General features: G+C 52.3%; 1 protein-coding gene across 4 annotated transcripts in view; it reads left to right on the forward strand.

The window, feature by feature from the left end:
• The window catches only part of ATP9B (ATPase phospholipid transporting 9B (putative)), a 164,007-nt gene that overhangs the window by 103,354 nt on the left and 47,084 nt on the right, over positions 1-13,569 (forward strand). For all 4 annotated transcript variants that reach the window (XM_040985149.1, XM_040985150.1, XM_040985151.1 and 1 more), the window contains one exon: positions 10,653-10,813. In XM_040985149.1, coding sequence (XP_040841083.1) covers positions 10,653-10,813 — 161 coding nt within the window. The remainder of the gene's footprint in view (positions 1-10,652; positions 10,814-13,569) is intronic.

A 13,569-nucleotide genomic window follows, 5' to 3' on the forward strand; every position in this document is an offset into this window, starting at 1 on the left:
TATTAATGTAGAGAACCAGAATATCCTGGTCTGAAGTCTAAGCTGTCCCCTGTGGCACTCGCACAGCTGACGTCGCGAGCGGGGAAGTTGTGTGTATCAAACAGTTTGCAAAATGCAGCAGCTGTGTTTCCCTACACTCCGGGCTTCCTGACATGCATCATTAAACCTTATTAGCCACTTCCTTTACAGAGATTCTTGTAGTCTTGAACATTGCATATTAACATTTTCTGCCCCTCCAACTGGAAATTATTTGCTTTATTGTAGAGTGTCAACTTGCTCTAGTTTCTGATGCGTTCTAATTGGTACTTTGGAGTATAATCATTGTGAGATACCACGCCATGCATTTCTTTATTTGGAAATTAATACAGACCTTTTCACTTTATCTGTCAATCTGAGCAACTTTTCACACAATCCCCAACTCTCAGGGTTGCTTACAAGCCATTAAGTATGAAATGGTTCATAAAACGCCTCAGAAGACATAAAGTAGCACAAAAATTTTAGGTGGTTCGAAATAGCATTATACTTTGCCAAGATTCCAGTAATAGGCCTCTTAAGTAGACAGTTCAGATAATAAAAGGGAGATTGGGCAACATGAAAAGTTTTATTTAACCATATCACCCTGATGATTTAAAATTTGTAGCAAATCTGTAAAATTCTGTTTTCTTCACAAAGCAAAGGAAGAATGCGAATCCTAAGATCCATGGATTTAGGAAGCAGGCAGTGACTCCCAAGCCAGATCGCAGACGCCGGGGCAGCTGCACTCGGGGGTGCTGTGTGTGGGTTGGTGGCCCACAAGCTGCTTAGGCGGCTGTGTGGGTGGCGCCCAGCAGGCAGCACCCAGTGGCGTGGTCCTTGAGTTCAGACACTGGAGGGCAGACTTAGGCCTCACCTGTGTGTCACATAGGAGTGATAGACATGTAAATGCCAGGGGAGCTAATGAATCCAATGAAACAGTGGCGGCAGTCCACAGTTCTGGTTCCAGCGAAAGCAGCGCTCGGAGCTCACGGAGTCGGCAGATGCCTCTCCATTGAAGAGTGCTCACCACTGATCCAGGGACCAGGAGGGGTGTTCCCCCCACCACCAGTTGCACAGTAAGCCAGCAGTGCTGTTGGACACAACTACAGCTTTTGGGTCATTACCGGGGTTCCGTTATTGATAGGAAGGTCGTCAAGATGGTGAAACACATTAGCCTGCACACTGCAGCTTCAGACAAACAGAGCTGAGGATTTTTCCTGTTTGTTGTCATTCTTTAATTTTTATCTTTTAAATTATTAGTTTTATTTGTAATGATTTTTACAGAGGTGATTAGGCTGATTAGGGTCAAAGGCTACAGAAGGTCTGAGTGAGATCACTATTTCCACATTCTTTTTTTTCCTTCCTGTATCTGGAGAAGAAGGGAGACGTGGAGAGAAGCCACACCAGCCCCGCAAATGCCTCTGCACCCTGGGATGCAGGACAGCCCCCCAACACCACCCCTGGGTCCCCGATGTGGGACATGCTCCAAGGGTCCTGCTTAAGTGGTTTTCATGGTTCAACAGTTCCTAATTACTGCTGATCTCATCACTCCTCGCACAATGAAAACTCTCCAGAATCTAGTGGCTGACGTAGTCCACCTTAGAGTCTCTGTTTGCCCATATACTCACTGCTAACACTTGACTGGGGAAGTTGATCAATTTGTTCTGTCCTCTGTCTTCTGTTATGGTACCAGATGTCCTCTGCAATTCTGTCCACTGGCTATGCTGTCCACTGCTCCATCTAAGCCACTGAGGAGGCCCTGCTTTGAGACATGCACTCCACGGTCAGACCATGGAACCTGCAATTCTCTTCAGGGTTGGAGTTCTGAGTCCAGCAGTTCAGTTGGGGGTACCCCAAAGAAACCTCATCTGAGGTGACCGCAGACCTGATTGTTGTGTGTGCTTGCCAATGCAGGATCCAGCAGTCTGTTGCACCAGTCAGCTTTCAAGTTCGCTGGTGGCTGCAGTTACTGGGTCAGTTCTGTTTCCAGCACTGTCCTCTACGCAAAACAGTGGGTGTTGCAGCCAAGTCTGATCCCACCCACCACACACTTGGAATTCACAGACACTGGTGGGAGCTGCACCCTAGTTGGGGCAACCCACAATAACCCTCACCAGAGCCACCCCGCCCTGGTTCCCATGCTTGCCAGTATTTACAGCAGACTGCTCCAGTCTGACCCACATATCATTGAGCTCTCATACATGGCAAAGAGTATTGGAACATAGTTCAACCCAACCAGCCCCACTATCCAGCCCATACACGTGCTGGTGGGTGCCATTCGGTCTAGCCACACCTGCCCCCGTCCTAGTTTTCATGCTCACCAGTCAGAGTGGCAACCCAAAAGGGAGGTCCCCACTGTTTCCCTTACTGCTCCCGCTCCCGGATCTTGCACTCTCCAGCTGTTTCTGTAGTTTAACTTGACAGAATTTGCCCGCTGTTCCAGCTGATGCCAGCTGATGCTGCGGCAAAGCTCAACCAATCCACATCCATTCTGGCTTATGCATACACCAGTATAAACAGTCAACCCAACCCGACTTTCCCCTGATCCAGCTCACATGAGGCCAACAGGTGTTGTAGCCTTGCCTGGCCTGATCAGCCCCCATCCCAACCCACACTCACCAGTGGGAGTAGTGACTCAGCAGGGGAGCCCCGTGCAACTCCCACTACTGGATTCTTCCCATCCCAACCTGGGTCTCCTGTGTGCTGGTTGGGTGCTGTGGTCCAGTCTGGCATGGCCCGCCTCACCTCGGCATTTGCTAGTGGGTGCTCAAGCCTGGCTGGGCCTGGCCCACCCCCAGTTTCAACTCACGCTGGTCGGGGGTTCAGCGCAGCGCAGCCCAGCCAGCCCCCAGTCCTGGCCCGACCCACACTCTGTTCTGGCTCTCAGTTTTGCTTGTGGGCCTGGTTTGCCCCGACGTGAGCCAAATGTTTGCTTGTGGGTACCATTCCCTGGCCTGGTTCGGGCTGCTCTCTGTCATGGTTCTTTTGCTTACCTGCAGGAACTGTGTCGCCACAGAAGTGTTGCCAAGCTCCTCCATCAGAACCTCTCTCGGTGCCAGATCTCACACACACACCGGTGGGTTCATGGACCGGCCCTACTTCGTCCACCTTCTGTCCTAGCCACAACAGTGTCCTGTCCTGACTGGCCTTCACCCTTTCTGGTTTTTACTGTTGGGTGTTACAGCCCAGCCAAGCCTGGTCCACACCCAGACACAGCTCACGCCTGGCTCAGCAGGGACAGAGACCTGGCCTAGCTCATCTTATACCTACCCTGGTTCTCACAAGCACCAGTGGGTGCTAGTGTCTAGCCCAGTCTTATACACGCCAGACACAGCCCCATTGTGCTGAGGAACACAGCAGCCATGCCCAGACTAGACAGCAGCCCCCATTCTGGCCTTAGCACTCACCAGTGGAAACCACAACCCAGCCAGGCTGTACCCTTTTCTCCCCAACTAGATCTGTTCTCAACCACAGATCTTGGGCGTGCCAGTGGTTGCTCTGACCCAGCTTGGCACACCACCTCACCTGCCTTGGCCTTTAACCTTTAATGCCATTGCCTGGCCTGACCCTGCCTGCCCCCCTTCCCTCGTCCCAGCTGTCACTTGTAGGTGCTGCAACTTGGCCCTGCTCAGCCCGTTCCCATTTCTGGCCCATGCAAACTGGTAGGTGTGACAGCTTAGTCCAGCATGACCTGCACTCCAGCCTATTTTCTGCACTTGTCGGTGAGCTAAGGTTTGTTTGGCCCTGCCCAGTTCGCCCTCTTCAAAAGCTAACCCACACATTAGCCAACATTGCCCAGCCTGCCTGACTCCCAGACCTGGACCACTTGCTCGCCAGTGGGAGCTTTGACTCACTAGGGGAGTTTCCGAAGTTCCCCTACTTGGCCCACTCCTAGACTCAGATCTCACGTATGCCAGTGGGTGCTAGTCCCTTGCCTGGCATAGGCTGCCCCTCCATCTTAGCCTTGTATGCGCTGGTGAATGTTGCAGTCTGGCCCGCCCACACCCTGTTTTAGGATGCACTTGCAGGTGCTGCAGCCTGGACCTGCCCAGACTATTTTCAGTCGCTGTACACAGGAGTTTTGGCAGGTTCTGTGGTCACACCTAGCTCAGCCCATCTCCACTCCAAATGTTGAGCTAACTCACAGGACTTGTATTTCCACAGGGTTGGGCCCACATTATCTGCCTCAGAATCTACCCGTGGACCTTGCTGGTTAGTGTCATGGCCCTACCTAATGTGACCCATCTCCTGTTCTTATACTCAGTCAGCTACTGGTATTTAGTCCTGCTAGACAGGCCCCCAGCCCTAGCTTTTGCATGGACTGGCGTGTGGTGGTCAGCAGTAGTTCCATACTAACAAGCGCAACTCCAGATTTCCATGTGGGCTGCTGTATGAGTCTGACCCATACAGATCACCCAGTCTCTCCCCTCCAAGCACCAGGTCTCAGTCCCGTCGCTGACCTACAAGTACGCACTGGCCCTGTCATTGGGTGTCCCTCAGGATTCATTCCTCACCTACACGTACTGTGGCCTTGTCCATGGATGTCCCTAGGCAGTCATTCAAGACTCCCAAGATTCCAGAGCTTGCCGCCAGGCAGCCAGAGCCCTAAGAGGCCAGAGCACCGACAGAGGCTGTGGGCGGAGCCGTGATTCTTAGCAAGCCCAGAGCTGTCCAAGATCTGCCTGTGGTGTGATCCCCCTGGATGGAGGACATTCTTGGACCTCGGGCTTGGCAGTGGTGGACGGAGCTAGGATCCACAGCAGGAAGCCTGGCTCAGCAAGGGTTGTGCTGGGAGATTCCATGACCCTCACCTCTAAGCAGACTTACCCCGACTCCTGGTTGTCATTTTCATTGTTGTTCCAAATATGCTGGTACCTCAGGTCAGCAATCGGAAATGCTGTTGTTTGGTCCTGTTAGTCCTCGGGACTGGACTTGACAGATGCTGTCAACAGAAATTTTAACGTCAATGTTATGTGATTGCGCCTCACACCTAGTGTCTGGTGATGTACTGCAGGACTCGGATACTGATACGGGACCCTCTGTCAGCAGTGCTCCTGGCCAGGGCCCCTCCCCCCAGGCCATGGCGGTAGCAGGGCCTGGCATGGCCCAAGCATGCCCTGTCCTAATTCACAGGCCTTGTGGTGTAGTCAGGCCAAGAGAGCAGGCAGAGCTGTCTGTCAATGTAAAATCAACAGAATGAAGTGAGTGTCTGCTCAGACATGGACAACCAAGAACCTCACCTGAGTGATGTGGGACGTTGAATGTCGAGGTCCCCGGTGTCAGCTGCTTCTGTTGCTCTGGGTCGTCTGGGCAGATGGTAGCTTCCTGTGTTGTTCTGGACCTCAGCTGAGCACACTGGGTCTGAGGACCTGGGGCCAGCCACTGTCGCAGTGCTCCAGCCTCCCCCTGGAAGCCCCTCGCCTTAACGCCAGGGTGTGGTTACCTACCAGCTGGAGGTTGCTGGCCCAGGGGCCCTCCCCTCTGCCGCCCAGGACAAGGGCCCCATAGGGCAGCTTGGTCTGGAGTGCGGCAGGGATCTGGTGCTGAGCTGGGCCTGCACACACGTCAGCCTTGAGCTCCCCCTGCTGGCCAAGCCCGTGGCCCACACAGGACAGCCTCGTGTCCCTGGTCCCCAGTGCACTGAGGAGGTTACTGTGGATGAAGGGCAGAGAGTACCCCTAGTAACTTCCAGGTGTGACTTTGTCCTCAGCCTGGGTCTCAGTGTGGGCTGTGTACAGAGGAAAGCTTACATTTCAAAACAGTTTCTAGATTGCTTGCAAGTGCTTATTAGGTTTTAAATGTGTCAAAAGCTAAGGATATTTGGAGCATTTTATAATGATTACAAATAAAAAGTTTAACTTGCCATTTGTTTTTAAGCTACACTGTTGCTTTCCTCTTGGCTGGCTTTTGTTATGCTGATCATATACCAAAGGCCCCGGTGTCAGTCACGGCCTCACTGTAGGGAGCTGGAGCGTCTAAGAGCCAGCTGTGAATGCCACTTCCCAGGGGATAGGCAGGGAGCCTAGGAGGACAACCCTAACCCTAACCCTAACCCTCATCTGCGGGGGGGGACACACCCCCTTGTCTCCTGGTTGTGTCTCAGGTGCCGGCACTGGGAGTGGCTTTACTTCCTTGTGTACAATATCTTACATGTTTCACTTATACAGGAAACGCTATGACCCTGATTTGTTTTAAATGTTGAATAGTCAAGGAAGAGCCTTCTGTGTAATTACAGGAAGGAAGCTTGAGCTCACTGTAACTGGTCAAGCAGAGTATGTTGGTAGGTAAAAATGTAGGTTACAAAATATTCTTTTACATAGGCTCTTAGAAGGTCTGCTGTGTAAATATAGGTTGTGATCTTTAAGACCCGAGGCGAAGCGTTGTAACGTTAGAAGTTGTTATGCTCTGCTCACTTTGAGCCCTTGGAACCCTGCTGATTGTCCAGCCTGCTGGGCAGCGGGCAGTGAGAGCTCTGCACTGCTGCGCTGTGTGACAGACCGTCCCAAGGTGACTAGCAAGGAAGGCTCGTGCCGCCTGGGGAGTGCTGCCGCTATGACTCAGGGTTCAGATTGAGTGTGTGAGTTTCATGGACTCGGTTTGAGAATTGCTGTTTCTCCAATTTCTCAAGCTTGTGTTAGAAGTCGGAAAGATAGGGCTGATTTGCTTCAAAGAAACTTACAAGGTGTGCTCTCTTTCTGAGATTTAATAAAAGTTAATTGAACTGATTAAAATTTCATGTGATTGAAGGTTGGTGCTTAGCCCTGTCCCAGCTCAGGCTGACAGTTGACATTCCGAATGGTGAAGAGGCTGTGCAGTGGACTCCTGGCCGCTGGATGCCCACAGCGCTGTGGGCAGATGGCTGTGCAGTGGACTCCTGGCCGCTGGACGCCCACAGCGCTGTGGGCAGATGGCTGTGCAGCGGACTCCTGGCCGCTGGACGCCCGCAGCGCTGTGGGCAGATGGCTGTGCAGCGGACTCCTGGCCGCTGGACGCCCGCAGCGCTGTGGGCAGATGGCTGTGCAGTGGACTCCTGGCCGCTGGACACCCGCAGCGCTGTGGGCAGATGGCTGTGCAGCGGACTCCTGGCCGCTGGACACCCGCAGCGCTGTGGGCACATGGCTGTGCAGCGGACTCCTGGCCGCTGGACACCCGCAGCGCTGTGGGCAGTTTTACCTCATGGAGTCTCTCTTGCGTGGAAGTGTGCTTGTGCCTAGGCTTGCTGGTCGTGGTGGGCTGAGCTTTCTACTTTCGAACTGCGCTGTATTCACGGGGAAGGCACTGGATGGTTGAAACAGTGATCGGAGAGCTGCAGGTGCTGTGAAATCTTGAATTTCATCATTCTGCTGCTCTGGAACGTGGCTGTGTAGTGAGCAGGCTCAGGTGGTTTGAGTGCTCACGTCACCAGTGACGGCAGTGCTTGACGGCCTGTGCCGCGCTCCTGCACGCACGGGAGGCTCTGTGGTTCTATAGCATGAGACTTTAGTTCCACTCTGGCTGCTTAGGAAGCCTGTGGTGTGGTGGGAGCTTGAACTTTGAGATGGATTGAAACGGTGCTAGCCTCCGGAGCTGACGTCTCGTTCTGATTTGCCCACGCAGTCCCTTGGAAGAGAATCACCTGAGAGATCTCCTGATTAAACAGCACACCGTACTCGCCCTCTGGTGTTGGTGTAAACCATTATTTTACCGAGAACCATTAGCTATTTAAAACTTGGTACATAAATTAAAGAGGAGCTAATGGATTTGTGATCGTTGCCATTAGTAGCATTTTAGATTATACAGGCAATTATTGTGTTCATTACCCCAGCACAGGCCTCGCAGCCCCCGTGCTTGCCTTAGATATTAGCTACGAATTTTCCCTTGGAGATTAAAATTTCCAGTCGCGTATTTAATTTTGTTATCACAGTTGATTCAAATATTATGACAAGTAGAAGAAAATTTGCTTTACTAACATAGGAAATTACAGTAAATCTTGAAAATTACCTCCTAGCCTGCAAATTCACCTTTCTTATACAGTCATAATTACTTTATTTGATTAACAGCATTTTGTACATGAAAAGGTATTGCAATCATAGCAGAAGGTGTTGGTCTGTCCAGGTGTTTGCAAAATTCCTTAAAGAAGGAAGACATTGACACTGGGATCTGCTTGTTGGTAACTTGGCCGAGTCTCAGGGGTGTCGCGGGGAGCCCGAGTACAACAAGGGCCCCTTGGCAGACACTGGGACCATCCTTTCCTTGCAGACTGAAGCTGCTGAGCTCCCTCCGGCCCCCGCCCCAGCACTGTGCTTTGTCAGCACCACACACAGGCGGGCAGCCGCCAGCAGCAGACCGGTGTCCAGCAGTTGCCCTGGCCTCGGCCCTGCTGCTGTCTTACGATAGTGGGGGCAGTGGCACTCAGTCGGCTTCAAAGCTGTTGTATGTCCTGGCCCGGGGGCAGGAGCGCTGCAGCACGGTGCCTGCGCTGGGCTGGCAGCTTGTGCGCGTCCTCCGCATCCACCCTGTGTGAGTGACTTTGTCAGAGGAAACTGTGTGTTCCTTCCAAAGTGTCCTGGCGGTCAGTCTGCTGCAGTGGTGCAGGGGACAGTGTGAGGTGGTGGGTGCATTTTGCAAGACAGTGATGCTTTATTTTATTACAAAAAAAGACCAACTCTGGAAGGCCAGATTAAATCATTCCTTTCACTTTGTAATGGGATTTGGCTGAATAGAGTAAAATATGCACTTTGCATTCATTGATAGCATCTTTAGGTTGAGGTAATTGAGCCTTTTCTCTCTGACTGAATGAATAATGACTCCATCTGATCCCCAGTGAGGCCTGAAACTTAGCCCGCCTTTGTCACAGCCGGAGGATCCAGGCTTTGAAACATGCTCTACTTCCCTGGCTTAATTTTTCTTCATTTTAATCCAAAAAGCTATTTTTCTCAATAATTCAAGCATAAACTGTGTAGTAGTTGGGGTAGGGGAAATTGCATGAGAGTTGTGCTCCTTGGCCTGCGTTCGGAATGGAGCCGATAAATCAGTGCCCTGGGCCTGGGTGGCCCCTCCCAGCGCAGGAGCAGCCTGGGGAAGCTCAGAGCCCGTGAGTGTGGCTGCTTGGCGGCCTGGGCCTGGGCCTGAGCCTGGGCTGGGATGCTACTTGGCAGCAGGTAGCACAAGCCTCGAGTGAGAGAAGACACATGTGAGCGGAAGGCTGACAGCCGGCCCAGTGCTCGGGCCAGCAGGGTGGATATACCCACAGAAAGCGAACAGTGCTTCTTGGCAGTGTGCATTGCTGGCCTGCCACCCCGCTGGGGCTGCCCTGCTGCGTGCTGTCTCCCCCTCGAGGCAGGGCTCAGTCCCGTGACTGTGGTGTCACTGATGGTTTCATCCTGTGCGTCCTGTGGTGCTGGTTGTTGCATGCGTGGGAACTCTCTCTGCCTGTGGTGTTGCTGGGGTTGGGCTCAGGCTGGGCTTGCCCGTGGCCTTGTGAGTTCACGGTATGTCATCATAGGTTCTGTGGGAGCACAGGAGCCCTCACAGCCTGCCTTTTCCTGCAGTTTCTGCTAGCATGTTTGTTCCTCAGAGTGCTGACGGTGCTCAGTGCGGCGACTCAGCGGCTAAATCCTCACCTTGTAAGCACACGGTTCTCATAGGGGTGCCAGTTCATCTCCCAGCTGCTCCATTTCCCATCCATCTCGCTGCTTCTGCCCAGGGAAAAGCAGTGGAGGATGGTTCACCTGGGAGATGGTGTGGAGTGATGTCACTTCCTCTCACTCTGGGACCCAGGTTATGGTGTGGAGTGATATCACTTCCTCTCACATTGGGTCCCAGGTTATGGTGTGGAGTGATGTCACTTCCTCTCACTCTGGGACCCAGGTTATGGTGTGGAGTGATGTCACTTCCTCTCACATTGGGTCCCAGGTTATGGTGTGGAGTGACGTCACTTCCTCTCACACTGGGTCCCTGGTTATGTGTGGAGTGGATGTGAACATCTTGCATCTGACCGGGTGGGCTGCAGGGTTCGGTCTATGCAAGTAAAAGACTGGTCACCAAGTTGCTGCTCCATCTCCCCTGTCATATTCAAAAGAGGTTCTTTAGGAGAGCCCTTTGTGGGCCCGGCATGGTAGCCTAGCAGCTATTGTCCTTGCCTTGAGTGCACCAGGATCCCATATGGATGCTGGTTCTAATCCTGGCAGCCCTGCTTCCCATCCAGCTCTCTGCCTGTGGCCTGGGAAAGCAGTCAAGGGCATCCCAAAGCCTTGGGACCCTGCACCCGTGTGGGAGACCCAGAGGAGGCTCCAGGCTCCTGGTTTCAGATCAACTCTGCTCTAGCCATTATGGTCACTTAGGAAGTGAATCAACAGACAGATCTTCCTCTCTGACTTTCTTGCTCTGTGTATATCTGACTTTCCAATAATAAATGAATCTTTAATAAAAGAGAGAGAGAGCACCCCTGGGGCTAGCGCTATGTGGGCCAGCAAGGGACAGGACCCCTGTCCTTGGTGAGGGACAGCATAGCCCCCGCAAGCACCGTGCGCTGCAGCAGTGCAGTCTGTGTCTTGCAGCGAGCCCTGGAGAAGCGTGGAGGGGTCTGTTTTGTGCGGGGTTGCTCGCCATGCATCCGCAGCACCTAACTGTATGAGCTCCTTTCTGCTCTCTTGCAGGTTGGCTTGCTGGACCTTGAACTCAATCAGCTGACGAAGGCGCTGTTCTTGGCTCTGATTGCCCTGTCCGTCGTCATGGTGGCCCTGCAAGGGTTCGTGGGCCCTTGGTACCGCAATCTCTTCCGGTTCCTTCTCCTCTTTTCCTACATCATTCCCATAAGGTAGGTTTAAAGAATTAAATGTCTGACTTCATTGGACGTGCTTTTATTGACATTTGTCTTTCTCAGGAAGGAAGGGCTGGGAGGCTTCCTGAGTCCTGAGGAGCCCTTCTCGGAGACACAGCCTCACAGTGTGGCTAGAATCATCTGGAGTTCTGGAGCCCTGCCCTTGAGGGACCTGTGGGTGGGGAATAGGTGCTTCTTGATGAGATTTCAGTGTGACACGGGGCTTAGGTTGCTTGCTGCTGCCTACATGCTTGGATCTGTGTGCCACTGTTGAAGCATTTGAAAGAGCAGTCAATACACCTGTCAGTTTTGGTAAAATGCTGCTAAGGCATTCTTGACATAGAAATAATTTTTGAAGATGCTAACCCATATGACTGGAGAAGGGATGTAAATAGTATCAGGTGTCTCTTTAAAGATGATGGTTATAATATAAATGTTAGTCTATTTTAGAGTGTTTACAGAAATTATATTTTTAAAAACAGCACTTAGTGTGAAGTATGAGTCCACAGTGGCCACTTTTTGTAACAGAATGGAGTGAAGTAGCAATAGACTTGCTATGGTAGGCTGCTCTGCACAGGAGCGCAGCAGCAGAGGATGCTGGGAGAGAAAGAACAGCAGCAGGGGATGCTGGGAGGGGAAGGACAGCAGCAGGGGATGCTGGGAGGGGAAGGACAGCAGCAGGGGATGCTGGGAGGGGAAGGACAGCAGCAGGGGGAGGAGGTAGGGGAGATTTGCTCTGGCCTCAAACCCACTGTGGGTAGCAGTTTCTCAGAGCTACACCATAGGAAGCATTTGGGGATCCCTGGAGCATGTTCTGGAGCCTCATACTGTTTTGTATTTGTTTTGTAGATTGATACAGTTATCAAGTTATGAATTTTCCTGAATGCTTAAAATGTCTGTCATCTTGAGTGAATTGTTGTATATGAGCCCATTGTATTGGTTTTATTATTATAAATGTTACTATTATTCATCTGCTTACTGTCCCTAATTTTAGTTACCGGGTGAGCTCAGTGGAGCCTGGCACCGTGCTGGCGGATTTCTCTGCAGCCCGTGCTGTCCTCGTAGTTCTGGCTTGTGTACTCGGTGCTGTCCTGTGAGATACATTCACATCTGGAAGGTCTCTATAAACAACATCAGCTACATGTTTTTTATTCTAAAAATCCCACTGCAAGTCTATTTTACCCATTATGGCTAATAATTTGCATATTGCATATATTAATGTCATCTTATTTTTCTCTTTTATGTTTTAATTGCTTTCTTTTTCTTTTCTTCCTTATTTCTGTTGCTACTGTGATTCCTTAGAAACTTTACTTTGGGAAGTTTTTAGCTTCCTCAAATGACACAAGGACTTTAAAGCACTTGCTTTCATGCAGTCTGCGGTCTTGGGTGAATCTGCTGGGTGTCTGCAGCAGAACCCTTGGCCCTCCCCAAAGCAACACAGGGCTCCCAACACCCTTTCCCGCTTGCATGTCTTCCTCGGCAGGGAGCAGCTTTGATAGCAACCCACTTAGACACAAGTTGAAAAGTGCAATGCTTCCTCTGTCCAGCCCGTTGCTGTGCTTCTTACTTGGGTGTAACGCAGGGACACACGTGCACTGGTCCAGGAATGGCTGGGAGCCGAGCAGATGTCGCTGCCACGGCCTGGCGCTCAGCCTGCTTTCTGGCTGGGGGAGAGGAATGGAGATGTGTCAGCGCAGGATGAATACATGGCCAAAGAGGGGAAGGGGGCATGGGGTCAGAGAGGCCAGGGGGCTGTGCCATATATGCTGAAGCCCTGGGGGAGGTGGAGGGTGAGTGCCCAAGATGTGGCCACGCCTGGTGCTGTGCCCCCATCTCCGCCCACAAGCTTCCCCTGGGAATGCCTGCAGATGTCTCGTTGCCCTCCACATTTCTCGGTTCTGAGACACCCGCCAGGGCCGAGGCTCCTGTTGGAGTGTGCGAGGCCAAAGCAGCACCTTCTTCCTGCTCGAGGCCAGGGCAGCGCCTTCCTGACTTTGGCTGGCAGGAGCTGTCAGACAGCGGCGTTGTCTGTGTTGAGCTTGTCAGTAAAGCCTGTCGCTTCTGTGCCCGATGGGGTCCCTTCTCTCCGTCCAGTGAAGCTTTAATAGCAGCAGCTCCTCTCTCCTCCCTGATCCCTTCGGCCGGAGCATCTAGTTACAGCGTATCAACATTTCTGAACTGGAACTAAGTTTTACATTTAAATGACTGCATGTAGTAAAATACAGAAAATGCGTTCCGCTAACAGGGTAAACACCCTGAGAGCTGTCTCGATGAATTTCCGTTCTCCATAGACTTACAAAGGTGGAGTACACATGTGTGCACCCCTGCACACTCCTGTGTGAGTCAGGCTCTCTGCCTGCTTGGAGAGGTGTGCTGGCTAGAACGATGCCACCTCAGCTCTCATGCTGCCTCTCGCGCCCTCCAGCAGCCTGGGTTACACACATTGTATGGCAGAGGTGGGTGCTGTGAAAGAGGGGAGGCTGAGGCGAGCATGGCAGGTTCTGCGCCATGTCGGCTGACGCCTGCTGGCTGTTCACGGAGTTGCTTTCCAGGCAGAGCCCATGATGTGTGTGTGCTCGCCCCACTGGGCTGGAAGGCCTGGGACCTGCTGCTGGTGCCTGGCTGTGTCTGGCCCTCTGCTTCCCCACTGTCCCAGCCTCCCCTTGTTGCCTGATAGCCCGCCATGCACATGCAGCAGGCTGGTCTAGTGATGGCCAAAGTCCGCCATCAACCACAGAGGCAGCACCGCGCTG

This window comes from Ochotona curzoniae, unplaced genomic scaffold (genome assembly GCF_017591425.1).
Source record: "Ochotona curzoniae isolate NIBS_2020 unplaced genomic scaffold, NIBS_Ocur_1.0 contig_43, whole genome shotgun sequence".
Classification (NCBI taxonomy): Eukaryota; Metazoa; Chordata; class Mammalia; order Lagomorpha; family Ochotonidae; genus Ochotona; species Ochotona curzoniae.